At 40.6% G+C, this 25075-nt stretch overlaps 1 protein-coding gene across 2 annotated transcripts in view; it reads left to right on the forward strand.

The window, feature by feature from the left end:
• Window positions 1-25075, forward strand: part of SORCS3 (sortilin related VPS10 domain containing receptor 3) — a 309741-nt gene that overhangs the window by 179358 nt on the left and 105308 nt on the right. For both annotated transcript variants that reach the window (XM_074907682.1, XM_074907683.1), the window contains one exon: window positions 21678-21751. In XM_074907682.1, coding sequence (XP_074763783.1) covers window positions 21678-21751 — 74 coding nt within the window. The remainder of the gene's footprint in view (window positions 1-21677; window positions 21752-25075) is intronic.

Here is a 25075-nt window from a genome sequence, read left to right on the forward strand (position 1 = left end):
ACATAGGCACCTTATTCCAGGCAGTCATCCATCTTTATCTGGGATTCTTTGTGATGAACCATTTTCATAGACTTATAGAACAGCCCAGGTTGAGAAGGATCATGAAAGATCATCTGGTCCAGCCTTTTATGAGAAAGGAAGCATACATGTGATTATCTAGCACCCTGTCTAGTCACGTCTTGAAAGCCACCACTTAGAGGGACTCCATTTCATCCCTGGGGAGGGAAGTTCCAATGATTGATTGTTCTCATTGTAAAAAACGTCTTTCTGAAGATGAAACCTCTGTCTTTCTGAAGATGAAACCTCTCCTGGTGCAATGTACACCCCTTGTCTCTTGTCCTTTCCCTTATGAAGAAGAGTCATATAAAGAAATCAAGTCAGACCTTTATATGTACATGCACACATACACATGGAGAAAAAGACAACTCTTCATCTCCTCTTCCTGGCATAATAGGTCACTGAGCTGGGACATTAGAGAGCCCTCAGTGCCCTGAAGGACCCTTGGTCTCTGTATCTTGGGGAGTGCCAGTGCTGCAGGCTTTCAGGCCTAGCTCCCCCTCCATCTGCTCTGCTCAGCTTCACTAGCACAGAGACTGGGGGGTTGTATTCTCCTTCATTCCCAGTAAGTGCCCCAGCCCCTGGTCTCAGATTTTTCTGTGCCTCTCATGGAAACTTAGGCACATGGGGGACTTCAGGGTTGCGTTCAGGTGAAGATATTGCAGTCTGTGTTGGAACTCCTAATGTTGTACAGTGCAATTCTAAGATAATAGCTGCATACTGCAGATGTGTTGAAATTAAGCAGTGTGTGCTGCTGCACGTCCAAAGGGAGATGTGACTCCAGCCCAGGCCTGTAGGTTTCCTTTCCTTAGGAATTGAGGTATGGGGCTGATGACGAGAGGTGGGTTGGTGTCTACCTCACATCTCATTTTGTTATAAATCAGCAGGCACCCAGAGCTGTCACCTGGTTCTCAGCAGCACTCCTGGTCCTGGAATTTAGATGTAACTGTAGTTTTCAGAAGTGTGAGCAACCTCTCCTTTTATCAGCAACAGCTCGAAACTGCACCTCTTGGGTGAAACTCAGCTTTTCTTAGCAAGATGTGAACATTATATTTAACAAGGAAACTAAGCTCTTTTTGCTCCCTCATGGATCCTCATGGTAGAATCGCTGCTTCATTGTGTGATGTGAGAGAACACACTGGGGCTAATTTCTCATCATGGCTCATTGATATCTGAAGAGCATGATGACTGTGGTTCCAGTCCTATGGATACAATACTCAGCTTTCAAATTTATCTTGCACCAGTCACTTGGCATTTGAGCATCCTACAGAGTGAAGCTGGAGGCACATCTACTGCTTTCTTTTCTTCACCCAGAAGGGAAAGAAATGGAGGAAGCTGCCATAATAGCAATTACTCCTACAGGCCTATCATCTTGAGCAATGAAATAAAGTGAGTATGTTGCCCAGCTATAAAGGAACACTTAAGTGTTTCATGTTTAATACAAGCCAGATTACAGTAACTGCCCTTAGAAATCCCTACTATACTGACTGGTCCATTGTACTACACATTCATATTAAGAAGCAGTCCCTGCCCCAGAGAGCTTGCAATTAAACGTCAGACTGACAGACAAAGCATTGTCCCTGGAGTATCCATAGTGTATTCAGGCGCAGGTCATTAAAGTGTTTCATTGCCTAACTACCACTGAGGACTATAACGAAGTCAGAAACTGAACCCAGATAGAGTCCTGTTCCCATGACTTAACCACAAATAAGCCTTTCATCTCTTTGCCTTTTGAATGCTCTTCTGAGAACATCAGGTTCTACAAACATATCGTGTGTCCTTTGCTGGACAAGCCACCTGCCAGCAGCTATCCCAGGCAGGCAGGGCTCCATCAAACAGATAAACTGAAATGTTAGTAAAGTTTAAAAAAACCCAAACCAAACACTGCCCCCCCACCTTCCCAAACTCTTGAGATTGGGAATATTTAAAGGTAATTTACAGAAGTCTCTTCTTCAATATGGTAATGAACTGAAGAATCAAAATCACTTAACTTCATTTACAAATCATGAATATGTATCAGTGCCTTTAAATGAAAGGACGACTAAAACAGATATAGTGTTTGTTCAATTCATTAAAAGGAAGACAATTTATCAGGAGGTTTTTTCCACTCTTAAACTAAAGCTATATGCAAATGTAGGGAAATCAAAACCTTGCGCTAATTCTGCTGCATGATGAATATTTTTATAATTCTAATTAGAACCAGTCATTTAGTTCGGCAATTTCACCCAATCTAGCCAATTTGAAATTAAAATAGATGCCTTGATTACAAAACTCATTAGCAAAGAAGCACCCTTTTCGATAACCAGTTCATTTGGAATGCACAAACTGAATGAAGTGAGGAGCACTTGTGTTGTCAATTGCTGTAAGTGAAGTGAGCCTTAATTGTTAGCATTGTGAAGTATTTGTATTGCTGCATGTTTCATTGCAGTATAATATATCATTCATTAAATGTAACAAAAGTAGTTTTTAAATGATTTAATTAAGTGGTGTTGGTGCACCAGGTAATTTTTATAAAGTCAAATGTCGCAATTGTTTGCACTTGAAGTATTGATGGCCATTACTGTCGGAAGGAAGACGTATGACTCTGCATTTATCATTCTGATTATGGTAAGCCTGACAGTTTTAATAGAAGATGAGAAATCAAGTTATGCAACCCTGGCTCTACTTCAGAAATGCCCAATGAATTTTGTCTTAGCAAAACAGTGAACTTTGGGCGTTTGATGATTTGTGGTGGCAAAAATAGGGTAACTGCTCGTGAAACTTGATTTAGCTAGAACAGACTTTCCTATTGCTTTTTATTTATGTTATAGATACTTCATGAACAGGTTTCACTTTGAAAAGGAAAATATAGAGATAAATGGAGCGAGACACATTCAATGCTTAAATGTGCTCTTCTGCTGAAGCAGCCTAGTTTATTGTGTAATAGAGCAGGGGTCCTGTGGTTTATTCCTGGTCCATGCTAAATCATGGCTCTCTGTTGATTTTATCTGGTGCCTAAGTGGGGTGAGGAGTGGTTATAAATGTAGCAGATGAGAATAAACATGAAGGAATGAAGTGTAAGAACAGCAGGGGCATGATTTATTTTGCCTGACTGTAGAGATCTAAAATGTAGCAATGTGGACCTATATTAGGTGCCAAGGCTGCATGTAATAGTTGTTGGTGATCTACTGAATGATATTGATTGATTTCTGGAAGCAAATGTAGGTGACTATTTTAGGATGAGGTAAATTGTACCTTACTCATTTGACTAGGCCTCTACTGACTGTCAAGGAAGTAATTTTCTTTGCTGAGATATAAGTATTTGCTATATTACTTGAGATTAGGGGACTTGAAACCAACCCTGCTGTCTGGATGTGTGCAAAATGGATTACATGGGATATGATTACAATATGATCAAAGCAACAAAAAGCATTACATTTCCGAGTTCCTGGTATTGTGCCTACAGGTTATATTGACCCCCACCCTGGAGGAGAGACTAAACATGACGTGCAAGCAAAGATGGAATTCTGAATTTTTAGTTTTTCTTTATCAGGATTCATTTGTGTAGATGCAAGTTACCTACCAGGCTGCTTCACTGGAAGGAGAGAAATCCAGAAGGGTTCCTTTCCCTTCTTTTTCCTTTTCCTTTTCTTTCTTTCTCATTATTTTTTTGTTGTTGTTTGTTTGTTTGTTTTTATTTTCCTTTTTCTTTGTCTTCCATATTGCTTTTCAAAGCTCTGTCTCATTTGCCTGTCCTGATGGCAACATTGTGTCCTCTGAAATCTGTTGAGCAGAATTATAGATGATATCACTTTCAATTGAAGAAAGAGCACAATTCAGCTGTTGACTATGCTCAGATGTCTGCTGATGCTGAATATGGAAGGCTTCAGTCTGGTTCCTTTCCCCTCTCATTGAATTGATTCAATGTGGTGCTTGAGTTTAGAAATGTGACTATTCCAAGCCAAAGAACAACAGGATTAATTTTACCCAAAATATCACAGCTGAAGTAACAGAGAGGAGCCTTTGACAATTAATATAAACTTATGTGAATTGTCATTAAATTTTCCTTTTGAATGGCACTACATACAAAATGTAAAACTTAATAGAAAAAAAGGCAATCCTTACCTCATAGCATCCAAATGGTTTAGCCTGGGCCTAATTTTAAGGTTATGCATAAATGCTTTTTTGGATTAAAGACTCTGAGTACATAAGCTTTTACACATTGTGGTGTGAAGTGGTTATACAGACAGGCTTTCACTATTGCAGAGTGTCTGCAAAGACATAAAAATCATGTATGGGCTTTTAGGGTTGGAATTTAGGTAAGTTCACACTCTTGGGTTTTGCTGTTTTCTCATAATTCTTGAACGTTAAAGCCATAAAGCCAGGGAAGATGGGTCTGCCAGCACCTGAAAGTACGCCAGTGGACATGTAGAATTCAATACAGAGGGAGACTGTTTAAATTCCTCAGACCAAGAGTGCTTTCTGCAAGATGGAGATGAAGAAGCTGTTATGTTTTGTTAACCAAGAAGGGTCTTGCTTTATCCAGAAGTATTTGGAACCCAGCAGCTTTCATTACTGTCGGTGATTCAGGCAGCTGAGAACTGTTGGAAATCTGCTTGACAGGTACTATTCTTTCTCTCTGTGAAATGGTGACATTAATTAGTGTTTGCACATTGCCTTGACAATACAAGACCTCACTGATTGGAAGTATTTCACATTAGGATGGCAGTGGGCTACTTAAGACGATACTTTCATCTTTAATGTCCTCAAAGGTGGATGAATGGGATGGGATAGACTGGTGTCCTTCAGGCAACCAGCTGGATGGATGATGCTGAGGGGTGAAGGTACAGTCGTTCTCCCCTATGCAAGCACCTGCACATGCCTGTTTATTACATCAGCAGCAGCCAAGAACTGAGACAGTCTGAGAGGGTGCTTTGCATAATCTGAGAAAAATGCTTGTACTTGGTAAGTGGGCTATGTTGAACCATCCAGGGATGGTTCTTTAGGAAGTGTACAGTCCTGATCCTGACACAGTCTTGGCTGTAGTTGGCAGTGCTGAGCACCATAGTCTTTGTTGACATTTACTTGCCTTCTGTTGTGGGAATTGAGGATGTGCAGGTCCCAGTCAGGTCATCAGATCCTACAGGCTAGACCACACAGGGCGTCTGTGACTCTCTTTCAGTGGGGTCTGTTGTTGTGATGGTAATATCTGTATGGTGCTTTCCTGCTGGGCATGTCACATCTATTTAGCAGGATATTGTTATTAGATCTTATTTCTATCAGTATATTATCAAAATCTTTTTATACAGCTGAGATGTGTATATGAGAGCCAAAGAAAGAGAAACTCCAGAAGAGGAGCAGGCAGGAGCTGACATTTCCTCTCCACCACTCTTCAGTGAAGCATAACTAGATTTTGTAAATCCCAGGATGCCCTGGTGATTTTTGCATCATGTGGTTCTTAGTAGGTCCCTTCATGCCATGACCAGGAGGAATCATCTGGTTTAGCCAGCAGTGCCAGTGTTACCACAGTCTTGTCCTAGTCACTGTCATGCAAAGGGTATTGAAATGGCTCAGAAGTCACAGCTCGATGGTTGACAGTACAGAAGCACAGTCAACAAAGCAGTGAGAGAGACTGAAGGGAAATTGAAGCAGAGGTGAAGTAAAGCTATGCAAGGTTAGCCAGCCAACCAATGACAGACCTGCAACATTACCAAGACTTCCTAAGTCATGGTCTATTTTCCTTTCCACTGGCCCAGATGGCCCTACAGAAATGTTACAGGAGTTCCTCTTCTTGCAACCTTGTCTCTACCCAGGCTTCAGTCTGTGGCAGAACTTCCAGTGTGGTTGGTGTGGGGACCCCGTGTGGGAATTTTGCATCGGCAAGTGCTGTAGTTATAGATGTGCCACAGGGCAGAGAGGGCCCTTCATTTATATTGTAGCACAGCAGTATACTAAAAAGCTCATACATTTAATTACAAATAATTTAGTGGCTATTGAGTGAAACAGATTTCTGTAATACTGGAAGCTGGTATGTGGCCCTAGTTTTTTTTTTTCACATTGCCCTCTGCAAATAGGTAGAGACAGACAGCGAGAAACCTTTTTGACTCACTGCAGACCATCCCTGCCTCCAGTGCTTGGTTTCAGTGGGGAAATGGACCATGTTCTGATCTAACAGCACACCTCAGCTGATTTACAGAAGATGTGTGCAGTCACAGATGCAGCAGCTGAAATTCAGTGTGGGTCCATTGATTTTGGCAGAGAAATGGTGATTTATATCGCTGGAGTGTCTGGCCTGATAACATGTATGCTATTCTGTTTCCTCAAGAAAACAAGATAGATGTAGTTTACTCCTTCCAGTATACAGGGTTTTCTTCCTTAAAATCTACCTACTGAGAGGTACAGATTCTCTGGGTTTATCTGCTTGTGTGCAAGCTCTCGCTTGCGTTAAGGCAACTATTTGTTTCCATTGTCCAACCTTGACATACAAAATCTCACCTCTTTTTTTTTTTTTTTTAAACTTATTTTCCCTTCTTTTTTTTTCCTTTTCTTTTTTCCTTCTGAAAGAAACTACATGTAATCAATATTATTCTGGGAAATAAAGGTGTAAGAGGAACAGCTGTAAATCCTTTGTCCCCACAGTAAGAACAGAAGATTCAAATTTCCCGTACAGTCAATGGTAACCCAGTATGTCTTTCAGGTTTTCATGCTCATTACTTCAGTGGTAAAAAAGGAGGCCAGTGCCTGGATTTTCTGGTCTAGTACCTCAGAACTAGCAATCCCAAGCTTTTAGAAGTCATGTATTGGTCCTTTGAAAGTCATGAGTTTGGCAGAGAAAAAAATCAGGAAGGTATTTGAATAATTTCAGTTGTCCTGTCTTATATTTTTCTTGATGCTTCTGTGACTGAGGAAATGTTGCAAATCATGTTTTTTCAAATGCTTCCTCTTAAGTTATTAGAACTAGAAGCTTTACCTTTAAAAGGAAAAAAAGGCATCAAAAAAGCCAAGGTTTTCATAATCTCCTGATTGTAGCACTGTTTTACTGCAGGCCATTTATGCTTCTAAGAGATATCTTTATTCATCATTGCAAATGTGGCACATCTTTAGTTGCATTTTGGTGCTATTTCAAACTAGTGTTCCATACAGGTTGTCTGAGAGAAGGCTGGTGGCCTGTTTGTGTGGGGTATATACACACTTGTGTTTGAATTTTTGCGGTAGAAGCTCCAGAACAGTTCTGTCAGTTACAAGGAGTTCTTCCAGTGTAATAAAATTTTTTAGGTTTGTGTTCATTTGATTTTTATAGGACCATGGGTGGCTATAAAATGAAAGTTAGGGCATGATGCAGTAGAATTTTGGCACATCTGAAGTATTGTGTATATGATAAAAGGAGAAGCTGAGACACCAAAATGAAGGGTGATATTTTTTGAGCGAAGGACAATTGATAAAACAAACAACAAAACTTAAAGCTTTATAGAAAATCCTTAGGATTCTATAGTGCAAAAGGAAGAAAACCTGATCCTTCTCACAGCCTCTTACTGTGGGCATTTCGTTTCTGCCAGAGGGTCAGTGATCATAAACCATCTGAATGTAGATTTGGTAGTATTTAATACTTGCAGTGTTGAAGAGATAACAGCACGTACAAATAACATGTTAGCAGAATATACTGTACCCAGGGGGACTTTTCTGCCGTATAGTAAGAGAGCAATAATGTCATCAAAAGTTTTGCTGCCAAAACAGGATTCTGGTTTTGTCCTCTAACACAGTACTGGCTTCAGGGCAGTTGATTTCCTCAGAAAATGTGTATGCACACATACCCAACAGCATAAAGTGTGACAAACCTGAAAGTTCTGCTGCAAAATTGAGTCTGATGTTCCCTAGCCAGATGATTTGTGTTTTTTCTCTAGTGACAGGATGGAGAAAGCTGCTTTATTCTTCCTCTGCGGCCTTCCCTTATCTTATGAATTATGCTGTACCTTTGCTGTGAACATTGGTTAACTTCAGGAATTAAAATTACAATATATTGTTTGATGACTTGTTGACTATAGCTGTTGCCTTGGGTCAGGTTTACGGATTGTTGTTGAGTTTTTGTGTGTGGTGGTTGTTTTTTTTCCCTCACCCTGCTCCATAAGGTGGCTTGAAGGTACCTAGAGTTTGAATTAAATATGATAAATAGCTGAAATATAGACACCACTGAATATATAGAAACCTAGAGAGCTCCTGAGAGAGGTTAGATAAGAGCGTCCTTTTTCCTGCATGATCTGCAATTGCAGATTCATTTATTTCAAATGTACAATTTTCCACTGTTTGATTGCAGGAACCGGGTGATGGATGTATCAGAGATGACAGTGTAAATGGTGTCTGCCCGGCAGCCCTAGGGGATCCCTGAAACATGCGAGTTTCTCATTTGGTGATTTTTCTGGCAGTGATGCCTCAGTGCGGGGACAGTTTCTGCCACAACTGTCAAGCTAAATTGTTCCTGATGGTGGCTGACATTTACAATAATGCTGTTCATTTGGGTTCCTCCTGTAAACATCCGGATGCTACTTTTCATGCTGGTGTGTGGATGGTATCATCAGTCTCCCCTGCTCCTGTGGATCAGGATGAACTGAATCCCTGTGAAGTTCAGGGAGGACACAGTCTCCCACCTTCTATGAGACCACTTGCTGTGCAGGATGAAGGAAAGGATATTCCCTGGAGCTTTCCAGAGTTGAAACCCCTTCCTACATGTCATCTCTAGCTTGGCTGTGTGTGTCCGTAGAGATAGTTGCCTGTGTAAGCAGGATCTACTTTTCCCTTCAATAGTTGCTTGTTGTCAGTGTATGGATTGCTGGGGAATCTGGCCAATGAGAAATTTGGCTAGCTAGAGCTGGACTGAATTACCTCACGTGATTTTAAGAGTGTTATAATTAGAGCAGTGCTGGAGAACATCTGCAAGCTAGCAGAGCCCCTGGTGGAGACCAGAGCTAACTGAGGAGTAGGAGAGTAAGGGCTGAAAGGAACTGTGCATTTCTGTATTATATAATATGTTCAAGCTCTTGGAAGCAAGTTTGCTTTGGCACTTGAGTCATCCAGTGAATCAAGATGTATGGGCCATTTAATCTTAAATTTTAGTTCTCTTGATTTATTATAGGACAGGATATGACAAGCATGTGGTAATAAGGATGACCTAAAAGAGTGAATTGTAGATGATGGTATAAGAGCTAGGGTGTTTGAATAGGAAATAATATTTGCTAAAGCTGCATCTTCAACACTATCAAAAGCTGAAGTTTTTTACCTTATTTTTATAATATTTGTACTCATGGAAGTTACTTCACAGTCACAGTTGTCCTGTGGGCAGCATCTGTATTCTGTTTTGGGGAACATAAGACTCCTGTTAAGTACGGTGGGCCTTTCTTTGTGTTGGTTTGGTCCAGTAACTGGCCTTGGTCCCAGGCAGTATAGCCCATAGGCTGTGTGTAGGGACCAGAATTGCCCAGGGAGTGATTCCTTCCAGTTTAGGACCCATGCACTTCCTAAGCAGTGCCTATTCATCCACTATAGGGTCCCAGCAGCCTTTCAGGATGGCATCAGGGGCATATCCATGACCAAAAGAGCTGGAAGTAGCATGGTGTGTGCATGCCTGCTGTAAGGCCCAAGAAGCAGAATCAAGCTAGAGTAAATCCAGTGAAAGGCAAGTTGTGCCATCCTTCCTCACTTATGGATCTCCTAACAGGTAGAGCTGAGAATATGGCCCTTTGGCCTCTTTGTAGACTACATTGCCATGAGAGGCAATAGACACAGTGATAAAATGGAGAGGAAATGATTAAAAATTAGTATTTGCAATGATTGTGTTGAACTGTTTTAGGAAGTGTATTTAGGAAGGGTCTCTAAGGATTAGAAATGTCTGTCTCTGCCTTCTCATCCCTGCTAGCCTTCAAAGCTTCTCATTTCCATGGTGTTAACCCATTTACATACAGGTAGACAGTTCTGTTCTTCCTTTTTGCAATCCCTGGAGAAATTCTGCACATTCAACTCTTGGAAACTCTCTCCTCGGGTCACTTTTTAAATTACCTTTTCACAACTTCTATTCAAGCTATCTGGCACCTGTGATGCATTTCTTGGTGTGTGCATCTTTGCCTCAGACTCAGTGAAACCCCTGCCATGGAGAGCAAAGTGTTTAGCTGCTCTGAATGCACAGCACTGGCTCATGGACATGCTGGGCTGATGTGCTAATGCCACTGAGCAGAGCAAACCCTTCCAGCTTCACAGCTTTGTTACCGTATGTGCACGCAGAGAGGCTGCAATGGTCTGGCAGCAGAGAAGGATGGGATCAGAGCAGGATTAATTGGAACAGCCTGTATTTATTCAGTGCCCAGCCACAAGCTTCCTCAATCATGAGAAAGTATGTATTTTTTATAGCTTAGTCTCTGCTCACCCTGAATTTGGGTGCTTGTAGGAAATGTGCTTGGCACAATGGGCCTGTGCAATGCTGCTTTCTCGCTTTTCCTGAGGATGACTAGAGCTACTTGTCAGCATTTGAAATCTGTTAATATTCTGGCTGAGTTCCTCTCTTAGGAAAGGTGTGAATTAGTGGTCACTAAACATTTGGCAGGAATCTCTTCTTTGTATTGTAAGTCCCTGATGGAACCCGTGGCCTCAGGCTGAGGGAGCAGGGTGTCCTTGTAGGTGAACGGGGTAGAAGAATATGGACAATCTGTGAGAGTGCCCTTTGTGAAGAAAGAGTTACACACCACTGTGAAATGGGGTGCAGGTCTTAAACACCTGGGATTTTTGCTGCTTTTCAGCTGGCGAAATGAGAACTGTATGGGGAGGGTGGACACCTACTCTCTGCTGGGGCTGGCCCCAAGTGGGAGCAGCTTTGCTTTACAGGGTTTTTACCTGAGCTACATTAGTTTCAGGTGTGTGTTCAGTGTCTATAGGGTAATGGGTCACATAACTTGTGAACTGTCTGGAATAATCTCCCTTGCCTGTGAAAATGCTATTGAATAAAAAAGTGAAGCTGAATTGGGTGGCAGGTGTGTGTGTTAAATAACATACAATTTAATCTGGAGCAAAATATGTTGCTTTAATTTTGCCAAAATGACATGTTCTGCTTGAGCCCAAATTAATATTTATTTCTTTCAAGCCATGTGAAATTTTTTACATAAGCAACAATTACATCTCAGAATAAAATGCTGTTATGAATGCAGTTTCAAACCCTTTTCATTAATATCCACAGATACACTTTCAGAACTGTTGTTTTTACCACATAAAGAAATAACTCAACAAAATCTTATATGAATTTGGAAGGTGTTTTGGTGATGTGTAATCTATAAAAAACCCCTCTTCTATTATATCCTGCTCTGCATAATACAGAGGTTACCCTATAGGTAGTGCCACAGGGTTCATAAAGGAGAAGAAGAGGGAGAGCCAAGCATGTGCTTGTAGCTTTATGTCCCACTCTGGCTAGTATCTGAGCCTCTCCTGCTTTACCAGTTGTAGTCTTCTGCTCAATAAACATGAAAGATTAGTCTGTAATAGCAACGAATGTACTCAGATGCTTGCACTGTAATTAAAAGCATATATCACACAATAAAGCACATTTGAATGAAAAATCTACCCATTACACATGTGGTTCCCATTTATTTCCCCTTATTGTTAAACTTTTGGAGTATAAGCATTGATAGAGTGTAAGAAGGGGCTTCTAAAGGGCTGCAGTGTGGATTCCCCAGGAGCAAACAGGATTTTCCTCTTGGTCTGAGAGGGCACAGAGCTCCTTGGTGCAGGCTGACCTGCATGGCTCCACTGGCTGTGGCTGGTGGATCCAGTTAGCACAGACCTTGTATCAAAAACGGCCTAATGATTTTTAAACTGAGAAGCAGCTGAGCAAAGGGATAAGCCTTGCTTAGAGGGAGAAAAGTCAGCAGCCCTTAGAGCTGATTCAGTCTTTTGTCACTGTTAAAGAGCTGATCCTAGGGAAAAAGGGAGTGAAGCAGCAGCTGGGGACAACAGGAGCAGCCTGCCACCCTCCTCTGCCTCTGGCTGAGCCTATTGGATGCCAGTGGAAGAAATACTGGCAAAGGTACCTCCTGGTGCACCTTGTAGACCCTGGCAGCCCGAGGCAGTTCTGCCACCTTCATCCCATTCTGATCTCTTCACAGTCCCATTACTGCCTCTCCCTTCCCCATTCTGCATCCTTGCCCCTTTCTGTGTCTGGTCTCACTCTCTGCTCTTCCCACTGATGTGGGAAACCGTCCCCCTGCATGGCACATTGCTTGCCTTGTCTGTTATGTCTCAGTCTGTTCTCACACTCTGGAAGTAGGATTTTTTGGTTTCTGGGGTTTTTCCCCTTTTATGTCCTTAGTTTTCAATAAGGCTTGTTAACAAAACATTCATCAGAAGGGGATCAGTGGCAACTTTAGCCCTCCCCCAGACTCCAGAACTGATTTTGAAGTGGTTAAAATGTCATGAAGAAAGGAATAAACAAGCAATCGAAAAAGTTAGCCTTCTCTCAAAATGGCATTTCTATTTATAGTACCTTTTGCAAGTTGCTAAAGCTAAATTATTTAGAAATGATTGAAATGTGTTTTGACTGACCGAAGTGAACATATTTTTTCCCCAGATTTTCAGTTTAAGAAAAAAAAATCTGAAAGTAATACTTTTCAACTCTGTTCTGAGCCACTCCAGCATTTCTGGAGGTGGGGAGCGAGTAGGAAAAAGAGAGGCTGTTCTTCACCCAGGACTGGAACATGCCTTAACTTCTTTAGTGAAGTCTTTATGTCACTGCTCCTGTTCCAGCTGTATCTGGACTTCTTGTTCCACTACAAACCAGTCAAGCAGTAGAAACGAAAAAGATATGCTGTGATCTCAGCAGAAATGTAATTTTTTTTTTTTTTTTTTTTTTGGCTGAGTACGCTCAATACAAATTAGGCTTAAGAGAAACTGAAATGTGAAGGTTTTCTAGTGGATTTTTTTTCACCAGTTTAATCCACTTTCCTCTTTTTCTTGGACATGAAGTGGAGAAGCAGAGAGGAAAGTCTTGCTTTGAGCATCAGGTTTAAGCAAACTGCACTGCTGTGAGTGGACCTATCAGGTGAAAGCATTTTTTCTAACTGTAAAACCATGAAACATGCTACCAGTGCCTTGTCTTAACCTGTCTGGTTTCTTTATAAGTCAGGTCTGGGCTGAGCTATACAATTACAAGATAAAAGTCAAACATTTCCAGAGTTTTTGGGCTTTGTGTAGAAGATCCCTGACCAGTTTCTTATACTACTGGAGTGGAGTCTGAGTTTCTTTTGTCTGAAGACCTACTTTTGCCAGCCAGTATGTGAAATATTTCAGTATTAGATTTTAAAGTGCAAAGAGAACTTCCCAGTTTCTGATCCTTTTTTTTTTTTTTTTTTTCCCCTCTGTATGAGACAGATGACGGAAATGCATTTACTATTTAACTTCTGTCTAGACCAGCTTCTCATCAGAACAGTCTGTTGCCAGTGCCTCTTCTACCATACAACATCTGTAGGGAAATAAGCAGCTCTGGTGAGTCTCAGACATGCAACAGTCTGTGGACACGTTCTCTTTCCATGCCCAAGACAATCTGGCTGTACCAAGCTAGAGAAGAACATTGGGCTGTAATGAGGTCTCTTGATGCAGCCTTTAATCACCTGGAAAGGAAATCAAAGCAGAGAGATAAACTGGCCCATTTGTTTTCATTACAATTACTAGTTTTTACAACTCTCTGTAAACAAAGCCCATAAATATGGTGCTGGTAGACTTCTTTCTCCTAAGCCCAGCTCCACCAGCTGTTACACAAACCTTTTGGCTTGAGAAGCAGGATTTGTTTTTAGGTTCTTTATTGTGGAGCTGTCAAGGATGACTTACTTGAATTGTGATTTCCAGCAGCTTGTAGCAAGAGAAGAGCGTGAGCAGCTCTTCTTTCCCTTCTCTAAAGGTCCAGAAGCACCTTCAAGCTTCAGATCTTGGTTCCTCTGGAACCCTAGCAAAGCAAGGTGGCAAGGACAGATACAGATATTTCCCTGGGAGGAGGTGGAAGGAACAAGAACAGATGATGTCATTGTTCTTGAGTTGGTCATCAGCTTTAAGGTGACGTTAGCTCTTGTGTCCCCAATGACTTTCACTAAGACCCAGACTGAGGGGAATCATCAAAGAGAGGAATCAGAGGAAGGCCCTGAATCTTTCCTTGAGTATGGATTTTCTTAATGTGAGTAATAAAGCCTGTTTCATGACAAGGGTTGCCCCGACCTGGTTTCAGCCACTCAACTGAAGCATGTTAAACCTGAGTCCTGTCCCTATTACACTGCAAGTAACATATCCTGACTCACATGAGAACCTGAGAAAGGGGGCTGCATAGATCCTACAGCTTAAACATTTTACTGGTGTTGTGAAAGTGAGAAGTATCCACCTGTCCTCAGAAAAGGAAGGATGGAAGATAGGCAAGGAAGGTAAGATGGAAGATGTGATATAGAAGTTGGGCATGTTTTTGTAGTAATAACCTCTGTCTTCATGGCTACACCAAATCTATCCTGTCTTCTTACCCAATTCTTCTCAATTCTGTCATCTTTCTTTTATTGCTCTGCTCTGATGAGGCTTCTCAGTCTGGTCTGCCCATAAAGACACACCATGCCTGAGGTGCCTGAAGGCAACTAATGGCTGCTGGATTATTGTGGGCGGTCTTCACAAGTGGATTTAGCATGTTGGGCTATGAGAAGGAGGAAAACCACAATTTTACGACATCTCAAATGGAAAAATTGGTAAAGGGAAATGACTTCTGTGTTGTGGGTATTGGTTGGAAATCTTTGGGTCAGTCTTGGCTGTTTTGGGAGTTTACTCTTCCAACTTTGATTCCTTGTTGATTTGGGGATCTGATTACTGTTTGTATAAATGAAGAGTTTTAGGTAGATAGTGTCTCAGGGATTCAGATGGAGCTGAAGGAAGAAGACACCATTTTCAAATGATGAAACAGTAAAACAGAAAAAAAAAAGAAATGCTTTGGCAGCTTGGAATTTCTTGCTAAATTCAACAAGTGGAGAGCATGGTGACTAGATGGATTTGAGTGTCAGGAGCAGTCTTACAGTGGTTGAGTAGGGGTAAGTTTTATTTTAGAGTTAAAGAAATATAGGATAACAGGGAGAAATGCAATTGTTACATCCTTTCACTTGCTGAAGCAGTTCTCTCCTACGATAGACTCCGTTGTTTGGTTGGGGCTTTTTTTGCAAAGTAAGGGCAACCTTATCGAATTCTTCCTATGTCTAATTTTAGGTGTGGAAAAAAGATCTTTCTTTGCAGTGGGTGAAGTGAGGGCTATCCATTTATTGTGTACTGAATATTATTTCAAGATGTTCCAAATATGTTTCTCCTGCAGTACTCGGCTGCTTAGTGTGCCTTTATAGAAAACATTGGTGTTATCTCCTGAAATATTTTCACTGCAACTTTAATTTATTGCGTAATGGCTCTTTTCTTCCATGTGATGGCTCATCTCTGGCAGTTGTCAGACATGGCTTCTCTGTGGTGTATTCTCAAGGCTAAGAGGTACTGTGAGTTTTTCCTTCAGTTCATGTTCATTTTCCTTTTAGGAATGAACTTTCTGACATGTTAATTATGGCACCTTCTTCTCCTTTTGTAATTTCATCTGTAACATAGAAGTGTAGAGAAAATACAGACCTTGCGATTTTTGGAGTGGTTTACAACTTTTTTTCAGTTTCTGAGCCTCTAATTTTTTTCCAGTGATCATGGTCACTTGCCCTCTGTAGAGAAAATTTAATACCCTGCAGCAGACTTTTTTTTCTGAGTTACTCTTTGCAGACTGATTGCATGCAGTCCAATTTCCTACAGAAATGTTGACCTAATTTTATTTTTCTTCTGTCCCAGTTTGATTTTTTGGCAGGAACCCTCCACACATCTTGTAGATTTTTCCCACCAGCTCTGGCTGAGGCGTTAGTTTGCTTTTGTGCTTTTCTGGGATCAGAGCCATCTTTTCATGTAAGCAATCCAAGCTACCGCTCGGGATCATGCTCTTCTGAGGACATGGCAGGCCAGGCTAGTCTGTCCCTTCTCTTCCATCGTGTTACCATGTGTCAGCTGCTGCCCAGTAATTACCACAAGCTGACTCTCACCCTGCTGGATTAATATGAATACATCTTTCCATCATCAGCTGGATGTATTGTCTGGGGAAAGTATAATTTTGTGTGTAATAAATGAATTGTTCCTTTAAGTGCATGTAGTCCAGCTGTTCTTCCTCACTTTATCTGACACCATTATTTGCATTCCCGGGTTGGCTGGCAGACAGGAAACTTTTGAGATTCTCACCAGATGTTTGCTCAGGCCAATAGACCGGATTTCATAGCAACAAAGAATATTTGATTTTATTTGGATATAAGCTTTTTATGTATGTTCCTGATGCCTAATTCTTCTGTGTTTGAGCATGAAAGTCTAAAAACATCAAAGCTCTCTTGAATTTCTTTAGTCTGTGGTCTATGCTTCTCAGTCTATACATGACATTATCAGTGTGCTTCTTGCTGTGGTAAAGTGTACCCAGCATATTGTATGCTTGGTCTTTCTCCAGCTCTCCTTGAATCTTCAGTCTTCTGCCTGCTCCACCCCAAGACGACCAAGCAGGTCAACCTGGAGACAGGGAACCCGACATGAAATCCATCTCAGCTAAATCATCTATCTATGGTGGGGTTATCTCCTTCTGAACTAGTCACTGTGGACTTTCTTTAGTGTTTATGGAGAGAAATGGAGGCTTTTAAGACGTAAATAATAAGCAATTTTAGAAGTGTATCTTAGAATGGGAACTGTGACTCTAGAAGCGCCTGTTTTAAGCCTGTTTCTTGCCTGTCTAAAAATAAACCTTGGTGACTAGCTTGGACATGGATGACTAACATCAGGGGGTTGAGTCTCTTCCTGTGGTTTCCATGTTTTTCCTTCATTGCTTCCTCTTCTCTCCGTAAGTGGAATTTAAGCAGGCCAGTTTATCACACTGCTCCAGTTCTAGGAAGCTTGACTTCTTCAGTAAAATAATCCTGTTGTATTTTTTTGCTAGCTCTCATTGGGAAAAATAAACAAAATACCCCAAACAAATTACCCCAGCCCCAAATAAGATCATCCAAGTAAACAAGCAGGATGTGTCACCCTGAGAGTTTGTACTGGAGAATTGCAACATCATGGAGACATTTTTCATATGTGACACTGTGCATGCATGCATATGTGTATAACTCCTTCCTTTCCAGCTCTGTACTTTTGATTGTGTTTCTGGCACGTTGAACATGTTCATGGCATAGAATCTAACACCAGGGATAAAGGTCCCTCTTCAAGGGGCTCACTGCTTATCTTGGAAAAAATGCTGGGGTTACATAAAATGTTGGAAATGTTCTTAGAGTTTTAAGAAGCAGCATTCTGCCTGTGGTATGTAATAGTCTTGTGAATCAGACTTGTGCTGAGCAAGACAAGCATGAGTTAATATTCCGGCCTATGGTGAAATAAAGTTGTGTATCACTTGAGCTGCCAAGGTCTTTCCTCACACAGATTGTGTGTTCTTGGTAAAACACAGGACTGTGTTGGTGGATGTGATATGTCTGGTGCTACAATCCTTGAGTGTGAAGTATTGTGATGCTGTTTAGATAAACATTTACTGTTTACCTTCTTGATGGTATGGCCTTTTCTTTTTTTTGATGGTAGGTGTAACTAGGCTCATGAGCATAGACAGATTTTCCCCAGTGCTCAGCACCCATTCTTAAAGACTGTACCTGTACTGCTGAGCTGGGCTGATCTCAAAGCCAAGTGTGAAAGCAGAACTGCTCTTGGATCCTGCTAGTATGACTAGGGAATAGTATTTCAGGGAAATACTTTAGGTGCTTCATCAGGTCTGAGAGTGCATTAAAAGGTATATTTATTTGACATACAGTGCTGACTCCTTCATCTTTCTGAATTCCATCTACCCTGTGGCAGTGTTGCATGTGTCTGCAGGCAAGCAGGAATTTTAGAGTCATGCCTAGTAAAAAACCCTGTTGTCTGATGCAAGGGTGGGTGAAATTCATAAGCGTTATTCAGATGTCTCAGTAGGGAATTTGAACATCATGTGTTTGTTCTCAAAAGCACCTCAGCTTTCAGGAGGCTGCTCCTGTCCACTCAAATAGGTGCAGAGGTTGCTGGGATTGGACAAGTGCTGTGACTGTGTTTAATGAGGTGCCTCTGTACAGGATTCTGAGTTCGTTTTCTTGTTAGAAAATGAATTTTGTCACCCTTGCCTTGAACCAGAACTTTGTCTTTCTGTTTTGGGTCCCACTTCTGAATTGCTCCTTAGTCAAGTCCTTTGCATGACACTCTTTAGATGCATTGAGGCACAAGACCAGCCCATACAGACATAAAGACCCATAAGAGTCTTAATTTTTCATTCATCAGAGCAGGTTAAATAACACAGGAGGTTGCAGAAAGGGCATACCCTCGCAGTACACCTTCATGGTACACTGAAGTCCATCTCGAACCAGTGTGTTGGAGTGCTCTGGGAGGTGGAAGTGCCAGAGATTACTCATCACTAAAGAGCCAGAGCAAAGCTTTAAACAAGGAAAATCTTGGCACCAAACAGACCTGATTTCTTTCCATTGCTTAGTATTCAGCTTTAGGACAAATTAATCTCTATTGAAATCTACTATACTTACTACTAAATTTGTTGTCTCTACTAAAAGCATCTCTTGTCCCATGAAGGGAAATGAACAGAAACTGTGTGTGTATATATATATATATATATATATATTCAATTTTAATGCATATTAGAAAACTCTTTATTGTATGTTTTATTTAGTAATTCAACATTAATATTTACATTTACATCTGTAAATAATACTGTGAAAGTAAACTGGGTCAGAGAGACCTTTCAGGAATTTATTCTGCCATACAGCTTTAAGACTCAATCATCTGGTTAAAATTCAAAGTGGATGCTTAGAATGAGTAGGTGAATAGATAAATAAAGTTCTTCAGATGAATAATATTCTCCTTATCTCTTTATCTAGATCACCTAAAGGCTACAAGTTCAATTTAATCCTTCTACCACCAGTCAGCCTGAGCTTTAGTAGAAAGAAGGGAGGAACAATACTCAGTAACTGGTCTCAGGTTTTTAACTTGATAGGGGGAAGGATGAGTAGTTAGAGATTGTGCTTCATTCCACTGAGCTACTACAGATGTGCGGCTCCAAAAGAAAAGGAAATGCTAGGGGCAAAAGATAAAAGAGAATCTAAGGAAATGGATGTATTTTGCTAATCCTTTTCTCTCAAGGTGAGGATGGTTAATCTGTTGCAGAATACAATAAAAATGGTAGTCCCACTTGCTTGTGAACATGAGTTAACTGAGGCTAAGCTGCCTAAAGCCTGTGATTTGTATAGCGCCGTGGCTCAATCTGCAAGTCAGGAAAGGGAAAGAATAGCCAAGTTGTTTGATGAAACTGATGCAACTCCGTCTGCATGCAGAAGTCCTTGTGTCTATAAAAGCATGTCAAATGACTCAAGGAATATTTTTGGCAGGCACCATGCTAAAGTCAAGGCAGAGTAGTAGCACTTTTGACTGTTAGAGTGTGGATTTTCCATTATTGTTCCTAAAAATCCAGGTAGTTATCTTAATATCGATGTTGACTTCATAAGCCTATCCTCAAATTTGGAGGAGTTTTCCTGGTTCCTTTAATTAAAAAAAAAAAAAGAATAAATCAGTGCTTTATTTTGTATCTGTGGAGAATTCCTTTTGGGGCAGAGGATTCTCTACAGTATTTTTTTAGACTGTCACTGGGATTGGTTTATCAGAAAAGCAGAGGAAGCCCAGATAACGTGGGCTTTTTTAGTGCACTATCTTACCTAGTAACAGTGCCAAAGAAATACTGCCAAATCGTAATATTCAGATTGTGGTTTATGTCCTGCAGAACATGGGGCAGAAAATCTTTCCTAATATTTCTTACCATGAGCCCAGTGACGTTGGTTGGAGTGAAGTCTACATAACTGGAGCCAATTATGACATGAAGATTGGAGGATGTCTGCTTCCATCTCTTTTCCCCTGATGTTCTCTTCACTGGCAGCTTGAGCTGTCATTGGCAGAAACTGGACTTCCTGTTGGCATAAAAGCAAAGGACTGATTCTTTTGTCTTTGCACATACCAGTTGTATTAGATACTTGATGGGGTCTGAATTTCAGTTTTTGTTTTGCTAGCTATATAGTGGTTTGATTGTGTAGTTGAGTACAAATGTAGTAAGAATTAATCAGCTGCCTCAGGCTTTGGACACTGCTCGAAGAGCTCTTTCCAAACACCTTTGTAAATTGTCCCATGGTCCACCTCTGATGTGGCTGCTGGATCACTGGTCAAAGACACTGCCCCATTGAAGAAACTTCAATTTTTGGTGCGAGCACATATAGTTTATCTTCCCAGTCACACTTTGCCATCTGTCATAGCTGTGCCACAGTACACATCACTAGCTTGTGAACCTTTCTAATCTGAACATGGACCTGCCTCTGATTTGTAATTCCAGTTACTCAAAATCAAATCAAATGCAGAACATTTACTCTAATGATACCATTTTCCCATTAAGGACCTAAACTTGGATATTACAAACATTTAATTTTTTTCAGTTCTGCTATTTACTATCTTAGCCTGCAATCAATGCTTATTTTATTAAGATAAAATAAGCATTGATTGCAGGCTAAGATAGTAGATATTAAGAATTTATTTTAGATTAAATTTATTTGAAATTCTGTTCAAAACACTGCCTGATATTTATTTCTCTATGATCTAGTTGTAAAGCAGAGTAGTTATTTCTCAAAGTGTATTTTTTTCCTGAAAAAAAAAGAAACTTGCTCAAAGTTGGAGAAAAGGACCTTACATATGCTTTGATTATGAGCGGATTGTGGGTAATAAACTAATTGTATGGAGAACGGTGTTTGTGGTACTAAGCAGAGTATGTATGAAGCAAAGGGATGTCTGAGACTTAGTGTGGAGCTGCATGGAAATTTGGTTACATTACAGTTGCACCATTTGTTAGCCAGAAAGACTCAAAGCAATCATTAGATTGAAAATTTGGCTTTCAAGAAGAGCCACTTCACTATCTTTAATGTTTAACTAATGAGCAGATTGATTTCTAACTTACTTCAAAATTTAGACCTTCTTCTGAACATAGAAGTTGTAAATTAGAAGCAATTTTCTTTCCCCCACAGAAGAGCTGTAATCCACATCATAAAAATGAATCGCAGCATGACCTTGAGTATAGAGTCACTACCTACCACATCATAGTCATGTTATCTAATCTAATTTGCCTCTCATTCTATTTAATGTGAGGAATTTACATATCATCAATCACCTGCTTCCTGTTGGGCTGAAAAAGCCAGGACACTGCCAGCTTTGTCCTGTGGCAGTCAAAATGAACATGTTGACAACTGAAATCAGAAGGCACAAAAATGTTTGAAAAGGTTTTGGAAAAGCCTACCTGCTTTTGAGTCTCAGGAGCTCAGTCTAGGTTAATGTGAGGGGAGGAAATTGCCTTATTAGCCTTCCCTGGGAGCAAGGCTAATCAATAATTGTGCAGGACAATCCATGCCTGTTCTTCAATTTTATTACTTCATTTAGTAGCAGTCCTTATTCTTCTTCCTCAAATTTTATACTTCCTCTCTGTCTTTCAGCTGTACAGCTCCATGGATTTTGGAAGAAAATGGCAGCTCATGCAGGAGCGGGTCACTCCGAACAGGTTTTACTGGTGAGTTATGTCCTCAGGCCTTGCTTGCTTTGGGCAGGTCATGGTGGGGGAGAAGGGCATCTAACCCGAAGGGATTGATTGCTTTACCTGGACATTAAGTATATGTTTGGTTTCGGTCATCATCAACGTTATATACTTAGTCCATAGCACAGATCTTGCAGCGCTGTAGTCCCCATGTTTCTGTCTCCTTTTTGTCTGATAACAGCCGTGTCTTGTACAGACAAGTACAAGTTTTTTGATAATTGCAAAACTTCTACTTCTTTGTTATATACGTACTTACCACAAACTGCTTGTTGCTTCAGTGACAAAGTTATGATCGTTAGACCTCCTATTTTTCAACCCTTCTGAGAGCTACTTTAGACTACAACACAGTCTTTGTGCAGAGCCAGCCACTCTGACCAGTATCGTTATGCAACCACTGGGAGAAAGGATGATTCAGACTCTGCTTTGAATCACTCTCTGAGGAGCCAGTTTCTTTCTACTGACTGGTGAGAGCCCAGGATTTGCGAACAGTTTGCTAAAAATCTGCTTTGTGACTATCTTCCCTGCTATTTCCCAAGCGTCAGCCTCCAAAATTGGGAGTGTCTTAAAAGCAGATGATTAAACAAATTTAGTTCCTGTCTCCAGGGTCCTCCATTTCATATGCCACTTTTTCAAGCTTCTTTCCACCATGTGAAGGCCCAAGAATTTACTTTAGAGAGAAAGAGAAAACCCATCAATATTCTTCTGTTGTTGAGTCTAGGATAAGAGGCTCAAATCAGATTCTCAACACTGTACTGATGACATGCCAGATGATGGTGTGTGTGTGAAGGTATGTGTGTGAATGTGTATAAGTGCTGATTTACAGGATCTGCAAATAGTTAAGTGCCTGGTCCTTAATGCCAAAAGGATTGTAATATTAAGGAACCATAGACTCTTATTTTTGAATGGTTAAAAATAAAAAGGACTTGGCTGACTTAAGAATTGACTCCCAATTGCAAAACATTATGTATATATTTTAGAGTTAAATTCCCATAGAAATTCTTATGCGTCATTAAAAGTACATGGAATCCAGACCCCAAACATCGATAGATTGGATTTGCAGTATTTCCATACCTTGCAGTGGAGATAGGCACCTCATGGGATTTTCAAATTGTCTAGGTTCTTCTGCAGATGTCACTTAACAGCTTTTGACTTCCACATTTACAACATGGCTTTTTGGGACCAAGTCTGGAAATTTCCCTTAGAGTGCCTTGGGTTTTGGACACTGTAAGAAGGTTTTTGAATATCGAGGAAAGGAAGTTGTAAGGCTCTTATGTCACATAGACCTTCAAAATGTATTGAAGATCTAGAACCTTGTCTGACCATGTTACTGTTTCACATTTCCATAGTGAAGGAAAGGTGGTTTTGTTCTCCTGGTGGCAGGTGGTTAATTGACCTGACTATCCAAAATCTTTTGATTTCATGACAAAGATGAGTGTAGATCCTCTCCAGGCATATCGTTCTGTGGAGCAGAATAGCTGGTCCTATGGGGTAAGTGTACCCTACCCTTCTAATAGCACAGATGAGCTTAGGGGAGAGGCTTTCTTGGAGGATAAAGTGCAAGGGCTGAATTGACTTGGGAACAAAGCAGAATCTCTTTTTAAAGGATAGTCTGTGTGTAGTTTATTTTCTACTTTCATATAATAATGGTTAATGAAACTTGCCTGTTTGTCCATTTGACACCCAAACCTGTATATTCTTTTCCACAATCTACCTCATTTTTCATACAGTCTTTTGGCTGCACAGTTTGAATGCTGTTTTTTAACACTGCATTATATAATGCCTCTGTTTCAAGTGTCTCTTCCTCTTAGAAAATGTATGTCTTCTATAGTTAAAACCTGTATGGAATAGATCTAGAAATCTTTATTCTACTCAGAAACAGTAGAATCCCATTGACGATGAACTTTCCAAGAGAGTGAATTAGTTTTTTCCCAGAGTGAGAGAGATTTGAACAAATTTGTAGTGCAAGGGTCAGAGGTGTTGGAATTTTAGAACATAATAACTCCCTTTAGCTGTCTCATTTCTTTTTTTTTCCTTCCTTTCTTTCTTTTTAAAGCTGCAAACTGTGATGGCTCATAAGGTCTGGCTTGTAAGATGTGTACAGAAAGAAATGCAAAGAGAACACTTTAGCCTTGGGAATTCAGTGATTTCTTTTTATTAGGCTGTGAAAGAGGGAGAAAGAGGGTATAGCTATAAGTTTCAGAGGGACATGAGCCACTACTCTGTGGAATTCATCAGCCCATCAAATACTAAATTATCGAACGTCTTAATTAAAACTTTAAGGAAAGGTGAAATAATGATAGGGAGATGACAAAATCAGAGATAAGATACTAGTTAGTGTTGCTCTGCATTATTTATTATTTAGGGGCTCTGGTAAGCATCCTTCATCAAATGGGACAATTTTCGTCTGATTTGAATAGAGATGGCTTTATCTGGGGCAGCCTTTGTCAAATGTTTTTGCCTTCGAAGCATGACTTTCATCTCTCAGGCTGCCGTGAATGGGCTTGTGAAGACTATAATCTTCATCTGGTTCATGGGATCAGTCAGCCTGACAGGGAGAGGTCTTATTTTTCTCTCTGAGACCTTTCCAAATAATAATATCTTCCCTGAGAGAGCTCAGATATAGAGAGTTTAAGACCAGGAGAAAATTATGACTGCATCAGAACTCGTGAGGTTGGGATGGGAATTTTCACTAGCAGAGTAAGCAAGACCTCTCTGTTAGTCATGGACACATAAGTCAGTCTGTGCATTTTGCTGGAGCTCCAGCATGCAGCATCTGTGATGGCTCCCCACTGGTCAAAAACAAAGTCCCAAGCTTCAATCCTGATCTGTGGCTTTGTGTCCTGGCTCTTGCCTTCAACAGCTCTCCTTAGTCCCAAATGTTACTAATCACTGAGTTGTAGTTTTGTGTTCTCATCCCATATGGATGTCACATGTCCTGCAGTTATAGGACATCTCTCATCAGTTCCTGCAGCCAGCTCAAAGTTTGTGCCTGAGCTGAGATTCACCTCTGGGCCACGCATAGTTATAAAAACTAGGATTTCAGATCTTTGCTTCTGTAGTAGTGATTCACTTGTTAGATACACCCACTGATGGCAGTGGCAGAGCTTGAACAGAATGTGTTCCTTGATGTGAGTACAGGCATCCAAATTTGGCTCCCACGTGCCTTGGCCTCAGAGATATTATTAACTTAGGATCCTGTAAGGCTGGAAATAGGAGCTTACGCTAATGTGATATAGAAATTCCCAGATCACTCATCACTCTGAAATTACTCAAGATAACTGGAACCAGCATGGGTGCAAA

Source organism: Athene noctua, chromosome 5 (assembly GCF_965140245.1).
Source record: "Athene noctua chromosome 5, bAthNoc1.hap1.1, whole genome shotgun sequence".
NCBI classification, from domain to species: Eukaryota; Metazoa; Chordata; class Aves; order Strigiformes; family Strigidae; genus Athene; species Athene noctua.